At 33.2% G+C, this 21,307-nt stretch overlaps 2 protein-coding genes across 3 annotated transcripts in view; one reads left to right on the top strand and one right to left on the bottom strand.

The window, feature by feature from the left end:
* Window positions 1-1,630: 1,630 nt before the first annotated feature.
* LOC127708866 (exosome complex component RRP46-like) lies at window positions 1,631-8,450 on the top strand. 2 transcript variants are annotated; one of them, XM_052214035.1, is made up of 2 exons: window positions 1,631-1,685; window positions 7,764-8,450. In XM_052214035.1, the coding sequence occupies exon 2, from the start codon at window positions 7,773-7,775 to the stop codon at window positions 8,442-8,444; it is 672 nt and encodes a 223-aa protein (XP_052069995.1). In that variant the 5' UTR covers window positions 1,631-1,685; window positions 7,764-7,772; the 3' UTR covers window positions 8,445-8,450. The 2 variants fall into 2 exon arrangements, with proteins under 2 accessions (XP_052069995.1, XP_052069996.1); XM_052214036.1 differs by having other exon boundaries at window positions 1,637-1,726.
* Window positions 8,451-12,265: 3,815 nt separating this feature from the next.
* LOC127708845 (rho GTPase-activating protein 17-like) overlaps window positions 12,266-21,307 on the bottom strand; it is a 76,594-nt gene continuing 67,552 nt past the window's right edge. Inside the window, exon 19 of the mRNA XM_052214002.1 lies at window positions 12,266-14,972. Coding sequence (XP_052069962.1) covers window positions 14,941-14,972 — 32 coding nt within the window. The 3' untranslated portion in view covers window positions 12,266-14,940. The remainder of the gene's footprint in view (window positions 14,973-21,307) is intronic.

The following is a 21,307-nucleotide window of genomic DNA, read 5'->3' as shown; positions in this document are numbered from 1 at the left end:
CATTTTCCAAAAGACCAAATGAGTGAAAAAGTATATTTAAACAAAACTCATTTGACTAGCAGGTCGAACAACTGATGTTCTTAACCCCTGCTGACTGCCATTGGCGATTGCCAAATAAACGGATCACAAAATGTAACAAAATAGATCTTATTATTAATTCATAACCAAACAGAAAACAATAAACTTGCGGAAAAGATGGTATACCGCAAACATGAGGTGCAAAAATGTGTACACCATATCCCGATTTCGCCGACAATTAATGTCTCTTCAGTAATGTTAGGAATCGAAACGGTATTTGGAAGGCCATATAATTTACCTCAATTTAGGATAGACTCTTGAATTTTGAAAGAGTCAAAATAGGATGAACGGATCATATTATAAACCCGAAGGCAAATATAATACAAGCCCAATATAAAAAATATAAACAAGTCTAAATTGAAAACAACGTTCAAACCTTTGATTGCGTTGGATAAAAACCGCAATTTTTATACGTGTGCACGCAAAACAAATTTTTTGGTAGAGGGGTCTAAATACAGCACAAACAACATTTTCCAAAAGACCAAATGAGTGAAAAAGTATATTTTAACAAAACGCATTTGACTAGCAGGTCGCACAACTGATGTTCTTAAACCCTGCTGACTGCCATTGGCGATAAATATGGTTTTGTATGTCTCTGTTTGTGATGTAGTTTTGCAGAGGCGGATTTAGGGGGGGCAGGGTGCCCTCCTCCCCTTTTATGGGAAAAAAATGGTTGATTATTTAGGGACCACTGAAGCATGACTGGAGCGGGCCCCCTCTTAAGGCAGATAGCCCCCCCCCCCCCCCCCTTTATGAAAATTTCTGGATCCGCCACTGTATTGATGTAGTAACCTTTATGTGTGGTATAAATGTCAAATATCCACAATTACAAACATAAAAATAATAACTAGTAACTGGCATATCTACTACGGTTGATTAACGGGGTTTTGACAACCAATAAGGTTTATAACGTTTTAAAGAATGCATGTAGTTACTGGAAGCAAGTTCAAACTTCCTAACCTTGTGATCCAAATATGGAAAATTATTATATGAAATCGTGGTTTCCTTGGCTGCAATTTCACCACCTACCCCCTGTGTTGTCATCCTTGTTTGTTTAAGCATACTCTCGTTGACAGGTTCTTTGTAAATAGAACCAGTTCTAAATTATTATTTGCAAAGAATACTGATTTATGTTGTGCAGTCAAATTTTTTTTTCACTCTTGGCGTTGGCGTTCGTGTCCGGAATTGTACATGATATACGAGTATCTGAGCATGAAAGTTTTATTCTGAGAAAAAAAAAAAAACTTAATTAACATTTTGATTAAAAAAAGATATAACTTATTCGCTTTTAAGGCTATGTTGCATATTTAAGCATAAAATGACAACTCTACTGTGTGATTAATTTTATCGACAGAATATCTAGAAATCCAAGAATTTTGTACATAAGTATTGAAAACTGTTCAAACCATTTAATTCTGAGCATATGTTGAGTTTTGATCTAATGTACTTTTTTTAAATAAAAAAGAAATGTCAGAGAACTATGTTATACGAGTTTGTTTTTTAGTAAGTCGGTTATCATTCGGCACTCCTTTTCTTTTTCTCTTTTTTTTGGGTGAAAAAATTACCTCCCTTTGTTTGCCACAGAATATCACAGTTCACAAAATTAGGTTGCATATTCTTCTAGTCACCGTATTTATGAGACTCGCATGTAATCATTTTACATATCTTCAATCCAAAGTATATATCCTCCCTCACCAAACTTTAAAAGAGACCTCGGACTCCATGTCATGTGTCTATGATGTGAATACAGCAAACACGTGTTTTGACTTTGTTTCTGTTTCGGCCAAATAAATGAATAATGGCCACAAATTAAAAAAAAAAAGATTATCCTTCAGTGAAATTTTTATGAAATAATCATTTCATGTGTCTTATGCTAGACCAAATAATTAAGGCATCTTAGAATGCTATTTTAATTTTTGCTTTGACACCCATCTTGGCGGACCTGTAAAGGAATCGGTTCATAAATTAAAGGGTAAAAATTGATCCTAAAATTTTGATATGATGATAATGGATGGCTGCTTAACGTTCAGCGGAAAATTAATATGCACATTCTGGACGAGTACATGTTAGTGTTATATGAACATCTACCCTGCTTTGTACTAGACCAACACGCTGAGCCGGATTTTTAACGTGCTATTTCACAAGGTTACAGTCCGCAGGAAGACATGTCACCTTACCAGGATACATTATTCTGACTCTGAGCCGACCAGTCTTTGCTCTTACTCCTAAATGCCATGTGCTTAGCGGAGAGGCAGCAAATACCAATATTAAAGTCTTTGGTTTGACCTGGTGGGGATGCGAACCCACGACCTCCCGCACTCGAGGCGAACAAGAGACCACCAAGGCGGTTAGATTTCTATGTGCTCGTTTACGGTTATGATAAACCGTTGTCCCTCCATTGTTCACGTTGGACAATAACTCAAAAACACTTAAACCAATTTTCATGAAACTTTACTGAATTGTTTATATCTATTGACGTAAGCACCTTTTTCGATTTTTATAAATTTCTGATTTTATATTTTGGAGTATTTGGACTTTATTCACAAAAAAGGGGGGATTTTCCAGTATTTGGACAATAACTCTAAAATGCTTTGAGCAGTTTTCATGTAACTTTGGTGACTGGTTTATATCTATAGACGTATTTACACTTGTATGCAAATTTGTCCGCCATTACTTAAAATCATGCAAGTTCCCATAAAATTTGACATCACAATTAAAAAAATTTGACGTCATAATTAAAAAGCAATTGTTGCTTGACGTCAGAAGGTTATTCGGAGACAAAATTCAGCTAAATTCCAAAAGTGTTGATACTTTTATTAAAATAAGCTCCCTTTAGATTTTTATAAATTTCTGATACGACATTGAATAGTTATGGAACTTTATTCGTTGAAAAAGAAACAGGCGTATGATAAGCTTGTGGCACAGCTCTTTATTTCACATGTTTAATCTGTCCCGAGTACCACAAATTATACATAGAAGAAGTTGCTATAAAACTATTTCATACAATCCAACATCTTATCGGATCATCAAGTTATAATTTACAAAGTTGCAACCAATTAATTACGCATAATCAATTTGAGTTGAAATGTTGATTTTGTCCAATTTTTCATTGATTTATTATAGTTTTCGAAAAAATTAACTTTGGCCTCCACCCCCGATTCATAAAATCTCTATGTTCTGAGATTCAATATAAACATTGGCACATTGTAATCCCAGATCATTTTGGATCCTAGGTTGCGACGGAAGTTTTCCTGAAGCTTTTAATTGCAAAAAATGCACAAAATCGTTTTTTGGACAAAATCTCTCAAATGTGCTGACTTTGGAGCTTATAATACACTTTTTTGAAGATATTTGTTTTACTTAGCATTAAGGCTATTAAAATAGATCCATTCAAGAACAAGATTGTGACCTTACTGATAATTAGTCCCCTACCGACGAAGTCAAAGGGGACTTTAGGTTTGCACTCTGTCTGTCTGTCTGTCCATCCGTCAGTCTGGCAAATCAGTTTTCCACACTTTTTTTCATCATGCTTGAAGATATTCATTTGATATTTGGTGTATTGTTTTATCACGACAAGTTACAGTTCAAGTTCGAATTTTGTTTTGGTCTGATGATTTTGTGCAGAGTTATGATCCTTTGACTTAGAAAATTCACTAAAATAATCAGTTTTCCAAACTTTTTTTTGTCATTCTTGAGGATATTGATTTGATAATTGGTATATAGTTTTATCATGACAAGTTACAGTTAAGTTCAAATATTGTTCTGGTCTGATGATTTTGTGCAGAGTTATGGTCCTTTGACTTAGAAAATTCACTCAAATGATCAGTTTTCTGCACTTTTTATACGACCGCAAAAAAATTTTTGTGGTCGTATATTGGTATGACGTTGGCGTCGTCGTCGTCGTCGTCCGGCGTCGTCGGCGTCGTCCGAAGACACATTGGTTTTCGCACTCTAACTTTAGTTTAAGTGAATGGATCTTTATGAAATTTTACCACAAGGTTCAATACCACAAAAGGAAGGTTGGGATTGATTTTGGGGGTTATGGTAATAACAGTAAAGGAATTAGGGGCCAAAAAGGGGCCAAAAATAAGCATTTTTGTAACTTCCAGACATAACTTGTGTGTTAGTGTATGGATCTCTCTGACATTGTACCACAAGGTTCCATATCACTAAAGGAATGCTGGGATTGATTTTGGGGGTAATTGCCTCCAAATTTTAGGAATTAGGGGCCAAAAAAGGGGCAAAAAACAAGCATTTTTCTAGTTTCATGACAATAACTTGTGTGTAAGTGTATGGATCTTTCTGAAATTGTACTACAAGGTTCCATATCACAAAGGGAAAGCTGGGTTTGAGTTTGGGGGTAATTGCCCTAAACGTTTAGGAATTTGGGGCCAAAAAGGGGCCAAAAAACACATTTTTTTCTAGTTTCCAGACAATAACTTGTGTTCAAGTGTATGGATCTCTCTGAAATTGTACTGCAAGGTACCATACCACAAAGGGAAGGCTGGGATTGAGTTTGGGGGTGATGAATCATAATGGGGGTTCAAAAAATTTTGGGGGGGGATTTATTTTTTTTTCCTTTTTTTTCTTTTTTTCCTTTTTTGTTTCTTTTAAAATTTTCCATTTTAAGTTGGTTATTTCTGATTTATATTTAAAATCAAATAATAATGATATGGTAGGAGATACACACCAAACAGGATGTGTAAATTATTATATAATAAGTATTGTGCAATAGCAAGAAATTTTCAATTGCACAGTATTGCACAATAGCAAGAAATCTTCAATTGCACAGTATTGCGCAATAGCAAGAAATCTTCAATTGCACAGTATTGCGCAATAGCAAGAAATATCCAATAGCACAATATTGCGCAATAGCAAGAAATTGTCAATTGTACAGTATTGCGCAATAGCAAGAAATATTTAATAGCACAGGATTGTGCAAAAGAAGATACTTCCTATAAATTGCTTATTTCTTGACCAATTTCAATGGGGTTTTATTCTTGATTTCATGGGGTTCTTTAATATGCTGAATCTAACCGTGTATTTAGTTTTTGGATTTTGGGCCCCGTTTTTAAATTGGTCCACATTGAGGTCCAAAGGGTCCAAATTTAAACTTTGTTTGATTTCATCAAAAATTGAATTATTGGGGTTCTTTGATATGCCGAATCTAACTGTGTATTTAGATTCTTAAATTTTGGTTCCGTTTTCAAATTGGTCTACATTAAGGTCCAAAGGGTCCAAAATTAAACTTAGTTTGATTTTAACAAAAATTGAATTCTTAGGGTTCTTTGATATGCTGAATCTAAACATGTATTTAGATTTTTGATTATGGGCCCAGTTTTCAAGTTGGTCCAAATCGGGGTCCAAAATTAAACTTTGTTTGATTTCAACAAAAATTGAATATATGGGGTTCTTTGATATGCTGAATCTAACCATGTATTTAGATTTTTGATTTTTGGGCCCCGTTATCAACTTTGTCCACATTGAGGTCAAAAGGGTCCAAAATTAAACTTTGTTTGATTTCATCAAAAATTGAATTATTGGGGTTCTTTGATATGCCGAATCTAACCGTGTATTTAGATTCTTAATTTTTGGTTCCGTTTTCAAATTGGTCTACATTAAGGTCCAAAGGGTCCAAAATTAAACTTAGTTTGATTTTAACAAAAATTGAATTCTTAAGGTTCTTTGATATGCTGAATCTAAACATGTATTTAGATTTTTGATTATGGGCCCAGTTTTCAAGTTGGTCCAAATCGGGGTCCAAAATTAAACTTTGTTTGATTTCAACAAAAATTGAATATATGGGGTTCTTTGATATGCTGAATCTAACCATGTATTTAGATTTTTGATTTTTGGGCCCCGTTATCAACTTTGTCCACATTGAGGTCAAAAGGGTCCAAAATTAAACTTTGTTTGATTTCATCAAAAATTGAATTCTTGGGGTTCTTTGATATGCTAAATCTAACCATGTATTTAGATTTTGGATATTGGACCATAATAGGTGAATGTCCAATTTAAAATTTTTAAGTTCTTAGACCACATTCAATCTGTGATAGAAACCTATGCTGTGTCAAATATTTAATCACAATCCAAATCCAAAGCTGTATCAAGCTTGAATGTTGTGTCCATACTTCCCCCAACTGTTCAGGGTTCGACCTCTGCGGTCGTATCAAGCTGCGCCCTGCGGAGCATTTTATTTTAATCATGCGTGAAGATATTGATTTGAAAATTGGTATATAGTTTTATCATGACAAGTTACAGATCAAATTCGAATTTTGTTCCAGTCTGATGATTTTGTGCAGAGTTATTGTCCTTGGACTTAGAAAATTCACTTAAATAATCAGTTTTCAACACTTTTTTTCGTCATGCTTGAAGATGTTGACTTGATATTTGTTATATAGTTACACCATGACAAGTTATAGATCAAGTAAGAATTTTGTTCCAATACAATGAATTTTTAACCAGTAGGGGACTATGTATTGGCCTGCAATACTCACAGAATGCTTGTTTATAAAATTTGAAATTCAAGGCCATATTTTGGCCAAAGTGAACTTTGTCCTTACAGGTCACAGGTCAGGTGATTGAATGAATTGTGTAAAAAGGCTTTTGGGCTGAATGATTATTGTATAGGTCTTCTAGGATTTATAGGTCTTAATATTCAACATTGTCATGTATATGTACAAATATCAGATTTTCTAAATTGTTACTCAAACAGATCATTGCTTAAGATGACACCATATATGATCATATATTAGGTCCTGATAAGTATGGCTCATTCCAAAAATAAATAATTCTGCCTAATTTTACATATTTCTGTTATAAATTCCACAGCTAATATCTAAACAGAGATGCTTGAACATTGAACTTAATGAATACAATATAATAGACTTTATTTACTATTCAAAGTGCTTTAATTAGAGCAGAATAATACACCTTATCGCCATTTATTCCTATCCGGATAAGCACAGGCACTAGTCTCAGAATTTTTTCCCCCTATATACCTTAATATAACACAAGGTGTTATATAAAGGTATATAGGAAATTTTTTTCTGAGACAAGTGCCTGTGCGGGAAAGTTCTAAAATTACACAACTTTTCAAATCAGTTGAAGCTATCTGGGGCCTTGTTCAAACAATGTATTGTGCATAAAAATTTTCACAGAGACATGTTTAAACCATTGTAAACACATCGAACAAAGCATTTTCAATGACTTTAATTTGACTTTTAAAAATTGCTTCTTAAACTATCAAAATTTTAAAATGTCCACTTTCCAAACTTTTTCAGCTCTTGCTGATGACCTTTGTTTTGCTCCACTTGACCTCAACAGGAAGTTGTCTAAGTAACTGTTTTTCCCGGATTGAACTAAATAGCGATAAGGTGTATTACAATTTAATTATCACTTCATGACAACACATATAATACTATTGTAAAGAACAGCTAATAGATTCTGCTTGGAATTCAGAATCTCATCTGATTAGGGGAACATCTCTTATGTTGGAATAGTTGCCTTAACAAGTGATGTAATATAAATCTTTTTTTTAATTCATGCTGTAAATATTTTTTCTCTCTTTTTTGGTTCATTTAAACTTGAATATACAACAGTTGGAAATATGGAGATGAAAACACTTTGAAATATTTGTGACTGAACATCTTGTCTTTAATTTAGTGAGATTTATTATTTTTCAGCCTTAAAAGATGAAGACAGATGATAATCTAGTTGATAAAGTTATGCGTGAAATGACATGTGAACTTGGACAATTAACACGCTGTGATGGAGATGCATGTTTAATTCAGGGAGAAACATGTGTAGCCACTGCTGTTTATGGCCCAACAGAGGTTCGAATGAACAAAGAGATTCTTGATAAAGCTACTGTAGAAGTTGTTTACAAATCAAAAGTAGGACTTCCGGGTTGTGCAGAAAAAATGTTTGAAAGGATAATTCGTAACACGTGTGAGACCACGATTCTTACAACAGCACATCCTAGGTCTGGTATAAATATTATTATCCAAGAAATGCAAAATTCTGGTTCATATTTAGCATGCTGTATAAATTCAGCTTGTCTTGCTCTGTTGGATGCAGGCGTTAGTTTGAAATTTCTTGTGGCAGCAGTTACCTGTCTTATTAACAAAGAAGGGGACATTATTCTTGATCCAAATAGCAAACAGGAAAAAGATGGAAAAGCTTTATTAACATTTGTATTTGACAATAAAGATTTCAACATTGTAACAGTGAATACCAAGGGAAGCTATTCATCAAGACAGTTCAAAGATTGTACATCATTGTGTAAAACCTCAAGCAAACAAGTTTTTGAATTTTATAAAAAATCTATGGAAAAGTTGTTAAGTAAAGACAATTTTGTTAAATGAACAAAATGTTCCATTTGTTATTTTCCTGTGCTATGGTTCTGTGTTGTTTTAAGTCTATATTAATATGGTGGGACAAAAACTCTGGCTAGGGAAGTCTTTTCTGATTGTTTATTGGGGCTCTTTATTAGTATTTTAGTAGCATATTAATGTATCCAAATAAGATTAAGGGTGATTGCTGAAAGACACATTTTATCATCCATCATACATGAAATAAGCAGTGTAGCATAAATCTGGCTGTTGGTTTTCTTATTTCAACTGTTTCCAATTTTATCCATCTTCGCTAGCCAAGGGTTACGATCCAGTCCCCTCCTCTCCACCTTTGGCAGATTAAGCTGACATTTGTTATTACAATGCTGTGCCATCTAACAGTAGATAAAAGTCAAGCCCATTCCAACTACATCATTGTTGACCAAGGGCAGCACTTGAACTCTCTTCAGTGTGGAGGCGTAAAAAAGGTTGTGTCTAGTGTTTACAAATATCGTGAAGCAGGAAACGAAATTTGTACGTTGACATTCCAACATTTCCACAAGAAACATACTACAATTAGTTTGATTAAGAACTTTAAAATTGTCTCTAAATATTGTCCTATGTTTTGGATATGAAGACTTTGTTGCACAATCAGCACGTGGCAATTGTTTATTTACATTCAGATTTACACTGATCATCTTAAAGGCGCTTTTTGATTGGATGCAGCCAGTTATAACTGCGGCCAATGAAAATCATTACCTCGTGTATCTGAATCCTATCTTAATCCGCCAAGGCTGGAGAGGAGGGGACTGGATCATAACCCTTGGCTAATGAAGATGCCTTTTATAGCTTACTATCAATATCAGTTTTCATCATTGTTGGAAGCCATACAGTCACCATGAGTGACCTATACTGGATTGCATTCACACCCTTTGATAGCTGGTGGATAATTATCACATTGGCAATCTTACCACATCTCCTTTTTCAGCTCACCTGGACCAAAGGGCCATGTCAGCTTTTCCCATCACTTGTCGTCTGTTGTCATCCATCTTCCATTAACTTTTACAAAGATCATCTCCTCTGAAATTCCTGAGTAAAATTTAACCAAACTTGGCCACAATCATCATTAGGGTATTTTGTTTAAAAAATGTGTCTGATGACCCTGCCTGCCAACCAAGATGGCTGACATGGCTAAATATAGAACATAAGGGTAAAATGTAAGTTTTTATACAACCGCAAAATTTTTGCGGTCGTATATTGGTATCACGTCTTTGTCATCGTCGTCGTCCGAAGACATTTGGTTTCCGGACAATAACTTTACTATAAGTAAATAAACACACGGTTTATGACCACAAAAGGAAGGTTGGGATTGATTTTGGGAGTTTTGGTCCCAACAGTTAAGAAATTAGGGGCAAAAAAAGGGCCCAAATAAGCATTTTTCTAGTTTCCAGACAATAACTTGTGGAATGGTGTATGGATCTCTCTGAAATTATACCACAAGTTTCCATACCACAAAGGGATGGTAAGAATTGGCTTTGGGGGGTTATGGCTCAAAGGGTTAAGGAATAAGGGGCAAAAAAGGGGGAAAAACAAGGGTTTCCAGGTTAATGGACTATTACTTAAGTACAAAACATAATTTAAAAGCAGTGTAAGGGAGGTAATTCAAACACATTTGAATTACCTCACTTACACTGCTTTTAAATTATGTATATTGGAAATTTGTCAATTACTTTAGTATTAATAAACTCCATTGAAAATTTTCCAATAACTTTAGTATAATAAACTCCATTGGAAATTTGCCAATAACTTTTGTATAAGTAAATATAAATCTATGAAATTTAAACACAAGGTTTGAAACCACAAAAGGAAGGTTGAGATTGATTTTAGGGGTTATGGTCCCTATGGTTAAGGAATTAGGGTCCAATTTTTTTTTAAGGAGTTCATATTTTTTCCCCAAATTTTTCGAATTTCTAATTTTTGAAAAGTTTAAGAAGAAATCAATTGTACAGTATTGCACATTAGATTTGTAAGATCTTTGACCACATTTATTTGTGTCAGAAACCTATATTATATCAAAAATTTGATCACAGGAACTAGGGGCCAAAAATAAGCATTTTTGTAGTTTCGAGACAATAACTTGTAAGTGTAAGGATCTCTCTGAAATTGTTCCACAAGGTTCCATATCACAGTGGAAAGGCTGGGATAGAGTTTGGGGGTTATGCCCCAAACGTTCAGGAATTAGGGGCCAAAAACAAGCATTTTTCTAGTTTCCAGACAATAACTTTTGTTTAAGTGTATGGATCTCTCTGAAATTGTACTACAAGGTACCATACCACAAACGGAAGGCTGGGATTGAGTTTGGGGGTAAATACTCCAAGGGGGAGGTTAAAAAAAATTTCGGGGGGGATTTTTGTCGAGCCTTCGACTTTTGTCGAAAAAGCGAGACATAGCGATCCCACATTCCATCGGCGTCGGCGGCGTCCACAAATATTCACTCTGTGGTTAAAGTTTTTGAAATTTTAATAACTTTCTTAAACTAACCTGGATTTCTACCAAACTTGGACAGAAGCTTGTTTATGATCATAAGATAATATTCAAAAGTAAATTTTGTAAAAAAAAAAATCCGTTTTTTCCGTATTTTACTTATAAATGGACTTAGTTTTTCTGCCAGTTAACATTACATTCACTCTGTGGTTAAAGTTTTTAGAATTTTAACAACTTTCTTAAACTATCCTGGATTTGTACCAAACTTGGACAGAAGCTTGTTTATGATTAAAAGCTAGTATCTAGAAGAAAATTTTGTTAAAATTTTGTTCGATTTTTTCCGTATTTTTCTTATAAATGGACTTTGTTTTTCTTCCAGTTAACATTACATACAGTCTGCAGTTTAAGTTTTTAAAACATTTATTAGATTCATAAACTATCCTGGATTTTTACCAAACTTGGACAGAAGCTACTTACAATCAAAAGATAGTATAGAGAGGAATATTTTTATTAATTTTTTTCCTCATTTTTGTTGAGCCTGCGATTAACAGCAAAAGTAGGCGAGACACTGGGTTCCGCGGAACCCTTACGAATTTTTTTTTTTTCATAATATTTTGGTTTTTTTCCTAAAAATTTTCCTTTTTTACATTAATTATTTCTGATTTGTATATAAAGGCAACAAATACTGATGTAATAGTAAGAAATCTTCAATTGCACAGTATTTGGCAATGGCAAGAAATCTTGAATTGCCCAGTACTCTGCGGTCGTATCAGGCTGCACTCAGCGAAGCATTTTATTACCAATTTTTGGCATTTTTGCCTATTATCTTTAAAACTATAAAAAATAGATAGAAACTTTAAATAACAAAAATGATCAGCAAGACAAGATCTACAATCAGGTCACATTCTACAATAAAAGTTAGTAGATAGGAGTGATTGCCCTTAAATGAGAATTTTTTGTTTACCCTCTTTTGTGTTTTGGGCAAAAACTAAAGATAGAGAGAAACTGTAAACAGCAGTCTACCATGTTAAAGATGTACATAGACATAGGCTCTTTAGAGCCTCTAGTTGTATTTATGTTACTATACAGCTTATACTTTACTGGTAAATTTTAACTAATCTTCACCCTTTGTCTCCCGAAAAATCACTTTAACACAAATCTTAACCAAAGAAACAACTGCATCAAATCTGTGGTTAAATGATGCATGTGTGATCCCCTTAATGATTTGTTGTTGGTGGCCACAAATACATTCAGATATGCATGGCATCCATAGTAAAGAACGTCATACATTGTATGCTTTTGGTCTTGTGGAAATTCTATCTCATGTACATCCACCACAAATCGTAAATCAATATAATCAAGCCAATAAATACAAAGGTATATGCTTTATTTCTGAGAACCAATTCATTTTTTGTGATTATCAATAGATACAAACAATATTATCACAGTAAAATATATATGTACACTGGCATAGCACTATGAATACAAGCATAATTAATGTCAAAGATCAGCTCTGTATTAGTTTCAGTCCCATTCAACACACAACCAGAGTCTCCTTGGACTATGCAACTCAATGCCAGTCGCATACAGTTTTGAGATTCTGAGTCTGGGTGGATTTTCTAATTTGACAGCCCATTTGGGTATTCTGAAATTTTTTCTAGTGTGGACTCCCTCTGTAGCCTGAGCGGCTTAATAAGAAAAAAATTACAATGAACCGGAAGCACTGTAAAGCAAGTGAAAAATAAGTCTCTATTTAAATCGCTTTCCCTGACGAGAATTTGAATGGAAGTATTTAGACCTAACAATTTACATCCACATACTATTTAAGTTAAAGTGGTTACGTGTTAGTATTGAGAAGTGGAGAAATCTATAGTTATCAATTACAATCAGATAACTTAATTTGATTGAGAATGGAAAACACTATATCTCTTTATGTCAATTTATTCCCTAATCCATTTTTTTTCTAAGAACAAAAAAAGTTTTATAATATATTTTTTTTCGTAATAATGTATATGAAAAATAATTCGTCTTGGTTGTAAAGGTCTGCACAAAAATCCATGTGTTTTAGCAAGGATGTGTTCTTGTCATCTGAACTTCCAATACATTCTGTGATTAAATGTGTGAAGAAGCACACGTAAAGAGCATTAATGATGATGAACAATGAAGGCTAAACAGCTCAAACTAACCCCTGTTTCAGCTAAGCTAATAAATATCTTTAATAATGTTGCATCAAGCAAATATGTATGTACAATTAAAATGTCATCAGACAGTGTGTCATTTTTAATAAGAAAATCATAAAGAGTTCCACAGAACCCCGTGACCCACCTGCGCATGCTGCTGTCTTTAAAACTTTAGTTGACTGCCAAAAGATAAGACCATTTCCATTTATCAGTCATCTTCAAAATATTGACTTTTTTTATTAATTTTGCCCACGGTGCTATCTTGAGTATGGAGAAGTTTCTGTATAAGTTTGGTATAACTCTACAAAGGTTTGACTACATTATTCAAGTTTTAAAATCGTTAACCAAAGACTTTACCTAAATGTTTCCTCCCAAAAAGTTTATCTATTATAGACACATGGAAAAATAAGAAAGACATTAAAAAATACAATAGATGCTTTTTCTGGATTATGAAGAAGCTTCTATGCAAGTTTTCATATATTCCATGAAGGTTTAAAAAAAATTAATAGATGTTTTAAATTGTTTATCCTAGACTGTATCTAAATGTGAACTTCATAAAACCTAAGTCCATCCAGGAACATATGTATTGACATAAACACTGAAAAGCCTATCAGATTCATTTCCCGTTAGATATACTGTTCCCAGGTCTATCTATTTGTGAATAAAAATGGAAAGTGAAAAAAAATATATTTCCAAAAGTTGCTTTTGATGTTATCTCGTAAAGCTGTAGCTACTGTGCGAGTTTTTGTTATACATTTTTTCGTACAATTTCATGTAGGTTTGACTAAGTTATTGATGTCTAAAAATATTTAACCCCAGACTGAATAACTGCATAAAACCAGATCAATTGATCAGTAAGAGACGGAAAATTTTTAAATTAAAAGTTATTTTCGAAAATTTGCTCCATTTGCTAACTTGAGGATCTGCTGTAAACTTAGTAGTCTCAGATTCCACGAAGGTTTGAAAAAGCTATTTAACTGTTTAATGCATAGGTGCTTGAGGACAGGACCTTATGTTGAGCCCCCATAGTCCCTCCCCCTTCATTATCATAAATCCCCGATTTTCTAATATATATCATTTGTATGTACCATAATGTTTAACACAAGACTGCAGTATAATGTACGGAAAAACAAAAATATAGTTTTCACAATTTTAATCTCGACGCCCAAAAAGTACCAATCTGCTAAATAACAAACGAATTTACTTAAAGATAAGCAAGCAATGGCCGTCACACGATCATGTCATTAAAACAGTTGACTGGGGTCCAAGGTCCTCTGAATCGTGAAATTGAGCTCAATACCAAAGGACATATGCCAAATAAGCATATGTTACTTGGAATCGATGTACAGACCCTAGTATATAAAAGTACGGAACAGCAGACCTCATTCTAAAAGCTTAACATGACGTCTGGAGCGACACATTATGGTCACGCCTCAGTGGCGGATCCGGGGGGGGGGGGTTGCAACCCCCCCCCCCTTTATAAATGGCTGGATCCGCCCCTGCGCCTTGAGCCTTATCAGACGAGCATATAACTAGTATTCTTCACAGCTAATCGACTTGCCAAATATTGTTGACCTACAATAGGAACAGATCTCATTCTAAAGATTAAATGTTAACTTGCCCATTTTTTTTTTACCCTATATATATTTAAGTATATAGGTAAAAAAAAAAGTGCCTGTGCATGTTACCCACTAAAGCAATGTTGATACTGTCACATTTTTCGCAGTAATAAACACATCCGTTTTTTTTCTAGATTTACAGTATATGAAATTTCAATTTCAGTTGATATATTATAGTAACAGCAGTCAATGAAGATTATATATGCTAATTCACGAGAATGTTGTATATGTAGTTTCCTGTTATAGTCAGCTTGAGATTGTTTCAGTCTTGTTTTCATCTGAAAAAAAAATATTGATGAATTGATGATCTAAATAAAAATGCTTATATATAGAATCATATAATTTGGAGTGGTGTGAGGGGGGGGGGGGGGGGGGGGGGGGGGTAAAAGAGTTGTATTTGAAGACTTGCAGGCAGCATGGGGCGATTTGATGGTCGCAAATTGAGTATACTAGTGATAAGTTAGCGGGGAAATTAAACGGACATTTGCAACCTTCAAATCAAAGTTGATGTCCGCAAATCTTCAAGTACAATACTGTTATCTCCATTCTAATGCAGTTGAGAGAAACATCTAGACAACACTTTTTGACATTTAAAACCGTAAAAACATCAGATCATTGGCGTAATTTCATATTACTTATGAACTTGTCTACTCCAAACATTTTACCATATCTTCAAATTATCATATGCCATTTCAAAGAAGGAAAGGCATCCTTGATGAGATTTATGATTTTCACTCAAAGGCTTATTATGGGTGTAATACATACATAGAATATATGGTATTTGGCTCCTTTACACGCGTACTTCAATCAATACATGGTAACTTACCTTCCTATAAGATATCAATATGATGGTTGGCAAAGACCACAACCAAATGATTGTAGTATATAATAGTATATAGATTGTAGCAATACAAGCTAATTCCCAGCTGTAACTATTTCAAGAAACGTGTACATTCTGCATATTTCTTTTCATTTTACTTTAGAATTTTTGAATCATGCATATTTTGGTCATTTCTCAAACTGGAATTTCCTTCTGAAATGCATGTAAACCACTATACAGACACATACATTTCAAATATCACTTTTACACAAGAAACTATTCATTCATTGGACAAGATCAGATCATATATATATCGTTTCAACAGTTTTATTTACATAGTATCATGATGAAACACTACTAGATACTGAAAAATTATGAAATAGATACATATGTACACTGGTTATAAATATGATGATATTAATGTATTTCGAGTCTTTAGTTAATTACTGCAGATCTGACAGCAATTCGGTCGAACATGATTTTAATTACTAGTATACGGATTATATGCAAGATGGTTATAAATGTGTACAACATTTGATACAGACATGGACAGCACATATGTCTGTAACGTTCTTATTTCTCACGTATACACTTAAGTTATTAAAGCAACTATGATGTGCTGAAACAGGAAGATAAGTTTGTTTTTCAATTCCAGTAAAAGAGGATAAATTAATTTAAACGAAAAACAATCTTGCCTGATGATTTATTATATTGCAATGACAACAATCTCAATGGGGGCGTTCAATAAGACGTCCAGTTTGACTAAATGATATTTGGGTTGCTCTTTCTTCTAATTTGTAATCTGTGATTGTGACCTTTTGACTGAGTGGGAATTCGCATGGTGGGTGAAGCATGCATACTGAACAGGAGACGCTTATGGGATGCCCTCAAATTTTTATTCGTTTTCTTGATTTGCCTCTCCTAATCGATTTACGACATTTGAACATCATTTAACTACTGTCGCCTTATTACATTTACCCTACTTCTCATTTTTATTCACGGAAATAGGCAATATATATATATACATGATTATTAAGATTAAGGAGATTGGTTTAATGTAATTATTGAATACAAATATTCAGTGCATGTTATCTAATTCTGATTCATTGTTGTGAAACAACCCAAACGTAGCATTTCCAAATGTTGCTATTGAATACTCCTTAGAAAAAATGAAAACAACACGTTATAAATTTAATGTGTCCGAAGCGCATTTCTGGATTTACCTTCAGCAGGAAAGCTAATTACTGGTTCCCCTTTAGCTGAGATATTCACACATTTTTAACATTGTTGATGACGCCCCCACTGAAAGAAACAGCACGCCTCAGTATCAGCATCTTGACTTTATTCAGGGGAGACAGTTCCATAAAATGTCGGATGGCTCAAAAGCTTGATATAAAACAAGTTTTTGGGCATGAAAACTTGTCATGGATTAGAAGTTCCTATATTATATTAGATCCATATGGAAGAAATATTCTGGAGTATAATTTCCACTGGAAGAAATATTACAGTGTTTTCTATAGAAAATACTGTTAGTTGGAACAAATATATGTTGACACACTTAGCTTTAATTGAATATACGAATGTAGGTCTGATTATACATATTGTTTTGTTATTACACAAAATCACCTTATACAAAGATTTTTGTTATTGGCTTTTTTTAAACCAGGATCTTCTTGACCAGTTAACCTTTTCTGAAATAAAGGCATTCAGATGTAAAATCATCTTGTCCATCATAATGTTTGAAATTATGCTGAAAGTTATCAATAGATATAACTGTAAGAAATTAATAGAAAAAAAATATGGAGTTATGAAAATATGGAGACAAACAACAATTTAAAGGAGTGTGTTTGCATTAATGTTATTAATAAATAACAAATAACAAGTGATACTCACATTTCGGATCCAATAATGTATAAATAAGAATATATCAGAAACCAGTTGTCAGGACAACATTTATAAACAGAGTTAAAAAAATCTCTATCAAAAACACTCACCTAGTAAATATCATGTTCGAAAGTCTTTACATTTAACTATGAAAAACATTAAGTTACTTACCGTACTATAAAACCCATGTGCACATGTACCAAGTGTTATGTAAATGAAAAAGAAAACAGAGACGATGCAATAATAAGGTGTGTGTTGGGCAAGGTCAAGGTTAAGGCTTACTTCAAAGGAGTATAATTCTGGAAAACCTAGATGGACCTAGAAATTTTAATTTATACATATATATGTTTAAGCCTCAAGGTCTGTTTTTGTCTAATACTTCGTCAAAATAAGATAAAACAAACTGTAGTCCATAGCTGGTTTAGACAGACAAACCGATTCATAGTGGTTGCCAAAACATATATAATTCAAGCATCACTGAAGAGACACTTATCAAAAAATATAAATAAAATGCTCCGCTGGGCGCAGCTTGATACGACGGCAGAGGTCGAACCCTGAACAGTTGGGGCAAGTATGGACACAACATTCAAGTTTGATACAGCTCTGAATTTGGATTGTGATTAAATATTTGACACAGCATAGGTTTCTGACACAGAATGAATGTGGTCTAAGAACTTAATTTTTTTTAATTTAACTATTATGGTCCAATATCCAAAATCTAAATACATGGTTAGATTCAGCATATCAAAGAATCCAAAGAATTCAATTTTTGATGAAATCAAACAAAGTTTAATTTTGGACCCTTTTGACCTCAATATGGACCAATTTGATAATGGGCCCCAAAAATCAAAATACATGGTTAGATTCAGCATATCAAAGAACCCCATATATTCAATTTTTGTTGAAATCAAACAAAGTTTAATTTTGGACCCCAACTTGGACCAACTTGAAAATTGGGCCCATAATCAAAAATCTAAACACATGTTTAGATTCAGCATATCAAAGAACCCCAAGAATTCAATTTTTGTTAAAATTAAACTAAGTTTAATTTTGGACCCTTTGGTCCTTAATGTAGACCAATTTAAAAAACGGGACCCAAAATTAAAAATCTAAATATACGGTTAGATTTGGCATATCAAAGAACCCCAATAATTCAATTTTTGACGAAATAAAACAAAGTTTGATTTTGGACCCTTTTGACCTCAATATGAACCAATTTGATAGCGGGGCCCACAAATAAAAAATCTAAATACATGGTTAGATTCAGCATATCAAAGAACCCCATAATATATTCAATTTTTGTTAAAATTAAACTAAGTTTAATTTTGGACCCTTTGGACCTTAATGTAGACCAATTTGAAAACTGGACCCAAAATTAAAAATCTAAATACACGGTCAGATTTGGCATAACAAATAAATAAATGTGGTCAAAGATTTTACAAATCTAATGCGCCATACTGTGCAATTAAAGATTACTTCTTGAAATTTTTCAATATTTGAAATTTGAAAAAAAAATAATATTTGAAGAATAATTCTTTTTAATTTCTTAAAATCTGAAATAAAAAAAAAAATGACCCCCCCACAATTTCTTTTTATCCCCCCCCCCCCCCCCCTTTTTCCCCCAAAAAATTCTTTCCCTCAAGATATGGTCATAATCTCAATTCAAATTTCCAATGGAATTTGCAACGATAATTACCCATTTAAATTTACCATAGTGCTAACTTAATCTATTTTATAATAGAATTTAAAATATGGTGTCATATCGTTCATATGGATTTTTTTGTAAAAAAAAAAAGATGCAACATTTGTAGATATTTTTACTGGTCTTCCTTTATAAATATGCATTTCTTTAAACATAATTTAAAAGCAGTGTAAGGGAAGTAATCAAAACATTGTATGTGGATTACCTCCCTTACACTGTTTTAAATTGTCTTAATTGTTCATTAACCATTACTTTATACATAATTTAAAAGCAGTGTAAGGGAGGTAATTCAAATGATGTATTTGATTTATCTCCCTTACACTGCTTTAAATTATGTTTTGTACTAAAGTATTTGTCCATATAAAAATGCTTGTTTTTTGCCCCTTTTTTTGGCCCCTAATTCCTAAAATTTTGAGGCAATGACCCCCAAAATCAATCCCAGCATTCCCTTTGTGATATGTACAATGTCAGAGAGATCCATACACTTAACACACAAGTTATGTCTGGAAGTTACAAAAATGCTTATTTTTGGCCCCTTTTTGGCCCCTTATTCCTTAACTGTTGGTACCATAACCCCCAAAATCAATCCCAACCTTCCTTTTGTGGTATTGAACCTTATGGTAAAATTTCATAGAGATCCATTCACTTAAACTAAAGTTAGAGTGCGAAAACCAACGTGTCTTCAGACGACGACAACGACGCCAACGTCATACCAATATACGATCGCAAAATTTTTTTGCGGTCGTATAAAAATTAGAACCGTTAATGTTATATCAACATGTGAACAGCCTGATTTCTTTATCTGCTGGTTAGTAACTTTGAGCTTGCTTTCAATTATTGTGATTTCATTGTCTATTATACCAGTTTGATAGCTTAACTAGTTAAATTGTACATTCTTCTATGTGCTTTTTGTTAATCCACTATTCAAGACTAAAAAGAGGGAGGGTTAATAGCTTAAAACAAGAGGTTCACCTAGAGAAAAAAATGTTAGTCTGATAATGAAAACCTTTAATTGCATATAATAGTTAATTTTGTGATGCTGATAATTTTTGCTATCTAAACTTTTAACCTCGCTCCTATAGTTTTTGAAATAGCCAAAAACTTAATAAAAAAAAAACAGTCAAAAGAGGCTCAAAAGAGCCTAAATCACTCCCCTAGTAAAAATTATATGCAATTTCAATTCTAATTTTTACCTTTTCTGAGTTCAATTGTTTGCCTATTTGTAAATCTAATTTAGTGATATTTTTGTAGATCTTGAATTGATAAACATTTTAACTGTTTACAGTAAATATCTATCTTTAAAATTAGTAAAAAAAAAAAAATATTCATTTAAGAGCCATAACTCCTATGAGCAATCTGAAATTTTTCCATCTTGACTTCTTTGTAGATCTTATTATTTTAGTGATTTTTTGCTGTTTAAAATTTCTCTCTTGCTATAGTTTTCAGGATAATAACAAAAATTACAAAAAATATAACATTTCAGGAACAGTAACTCCAAAATAGATTGTCCTATATTTCGTACACCAAATTTCACCTGCTGATAACTTTGTGCCAAGGTCAAGTTTGCTCTTGCTGTTTATGTTTTTGAGATATTAGCCAAAAAACTTTAAATTTTCTTAAATTGACATTTCAAGGGAAACTCCAAGTGTCAATAACTCCAAAATAGGTTGACAGACTTTTCTAAAAATTTCAGGTTAGATAGATTGTTGTGCTGACAATTTTAACTCTTGTTAGTTTTTCCAGATATTAGCCAAAAACTGCTGCTTGACCCTTATGTTCTATTTTTTGACACAGTGGACATGTTGGTTAATCAACCAGGAAAAAAATCACAAACTTCATAGAAGACATCTTGTAGATGAAGCAGATTTTTAAAGAAAAAATTACAGACAATGGAAGATTGACTGACTGACAACAGACACAAAGTGGTGTTTAGGACAAAGAAGCTAAAATAAATGGGTAATGTGTCCTTGGGACACAGATGATGCCCCCTCTTGCATATAACATTATAAAGGGACATAACTCAAGAACGGTAAACGTAAAGCTACCCAAATTCGTACATAGTCTGAGTTTTGTGGTAAAAAGCATTGTGAATAGGTTTCATAACATTTGGTTGAGACAAACTTAAGATAGAGAACAGAAACGAAAAATTCAGCAATTTTTCCATTTGTAAAGGGGCATAACTCAAGAAGGTTAAAAGTGACGCCACC

The sequence above is a fragment of the Mytilus californianus genome, unplaced genomic scaffold (assembly GCF_021869535.1).
Source record: "Mytilus californianus isolate M0D057914Y unplaced genomic scaffold, xbMytCali1.0.p SCAF_7, whole genome shotgun sequence".
In the NCBI taxonomy this organism is placed as follows: Eukaryota; Metazoa; Mollusca; class Bivalvia; order Mytilida; family Mytilidae; genus Mytilus; species Mytilus californianus.
The sequence above is the reverse complement of the archived record's forward strand: the minus strand, read 5'-3'. Positions and strand labels throughout refer to the sequence as shown.

Bases quoted from the DNA above. Each gene is read 5' to 3' on its own strand.
- LOC127708866 (XM_052214035.1), top strand. From the start codon at position 7,773: ATGAAGACAGATGATAATCTAGTTGATAAAGTTATGCGTGAAATGACA.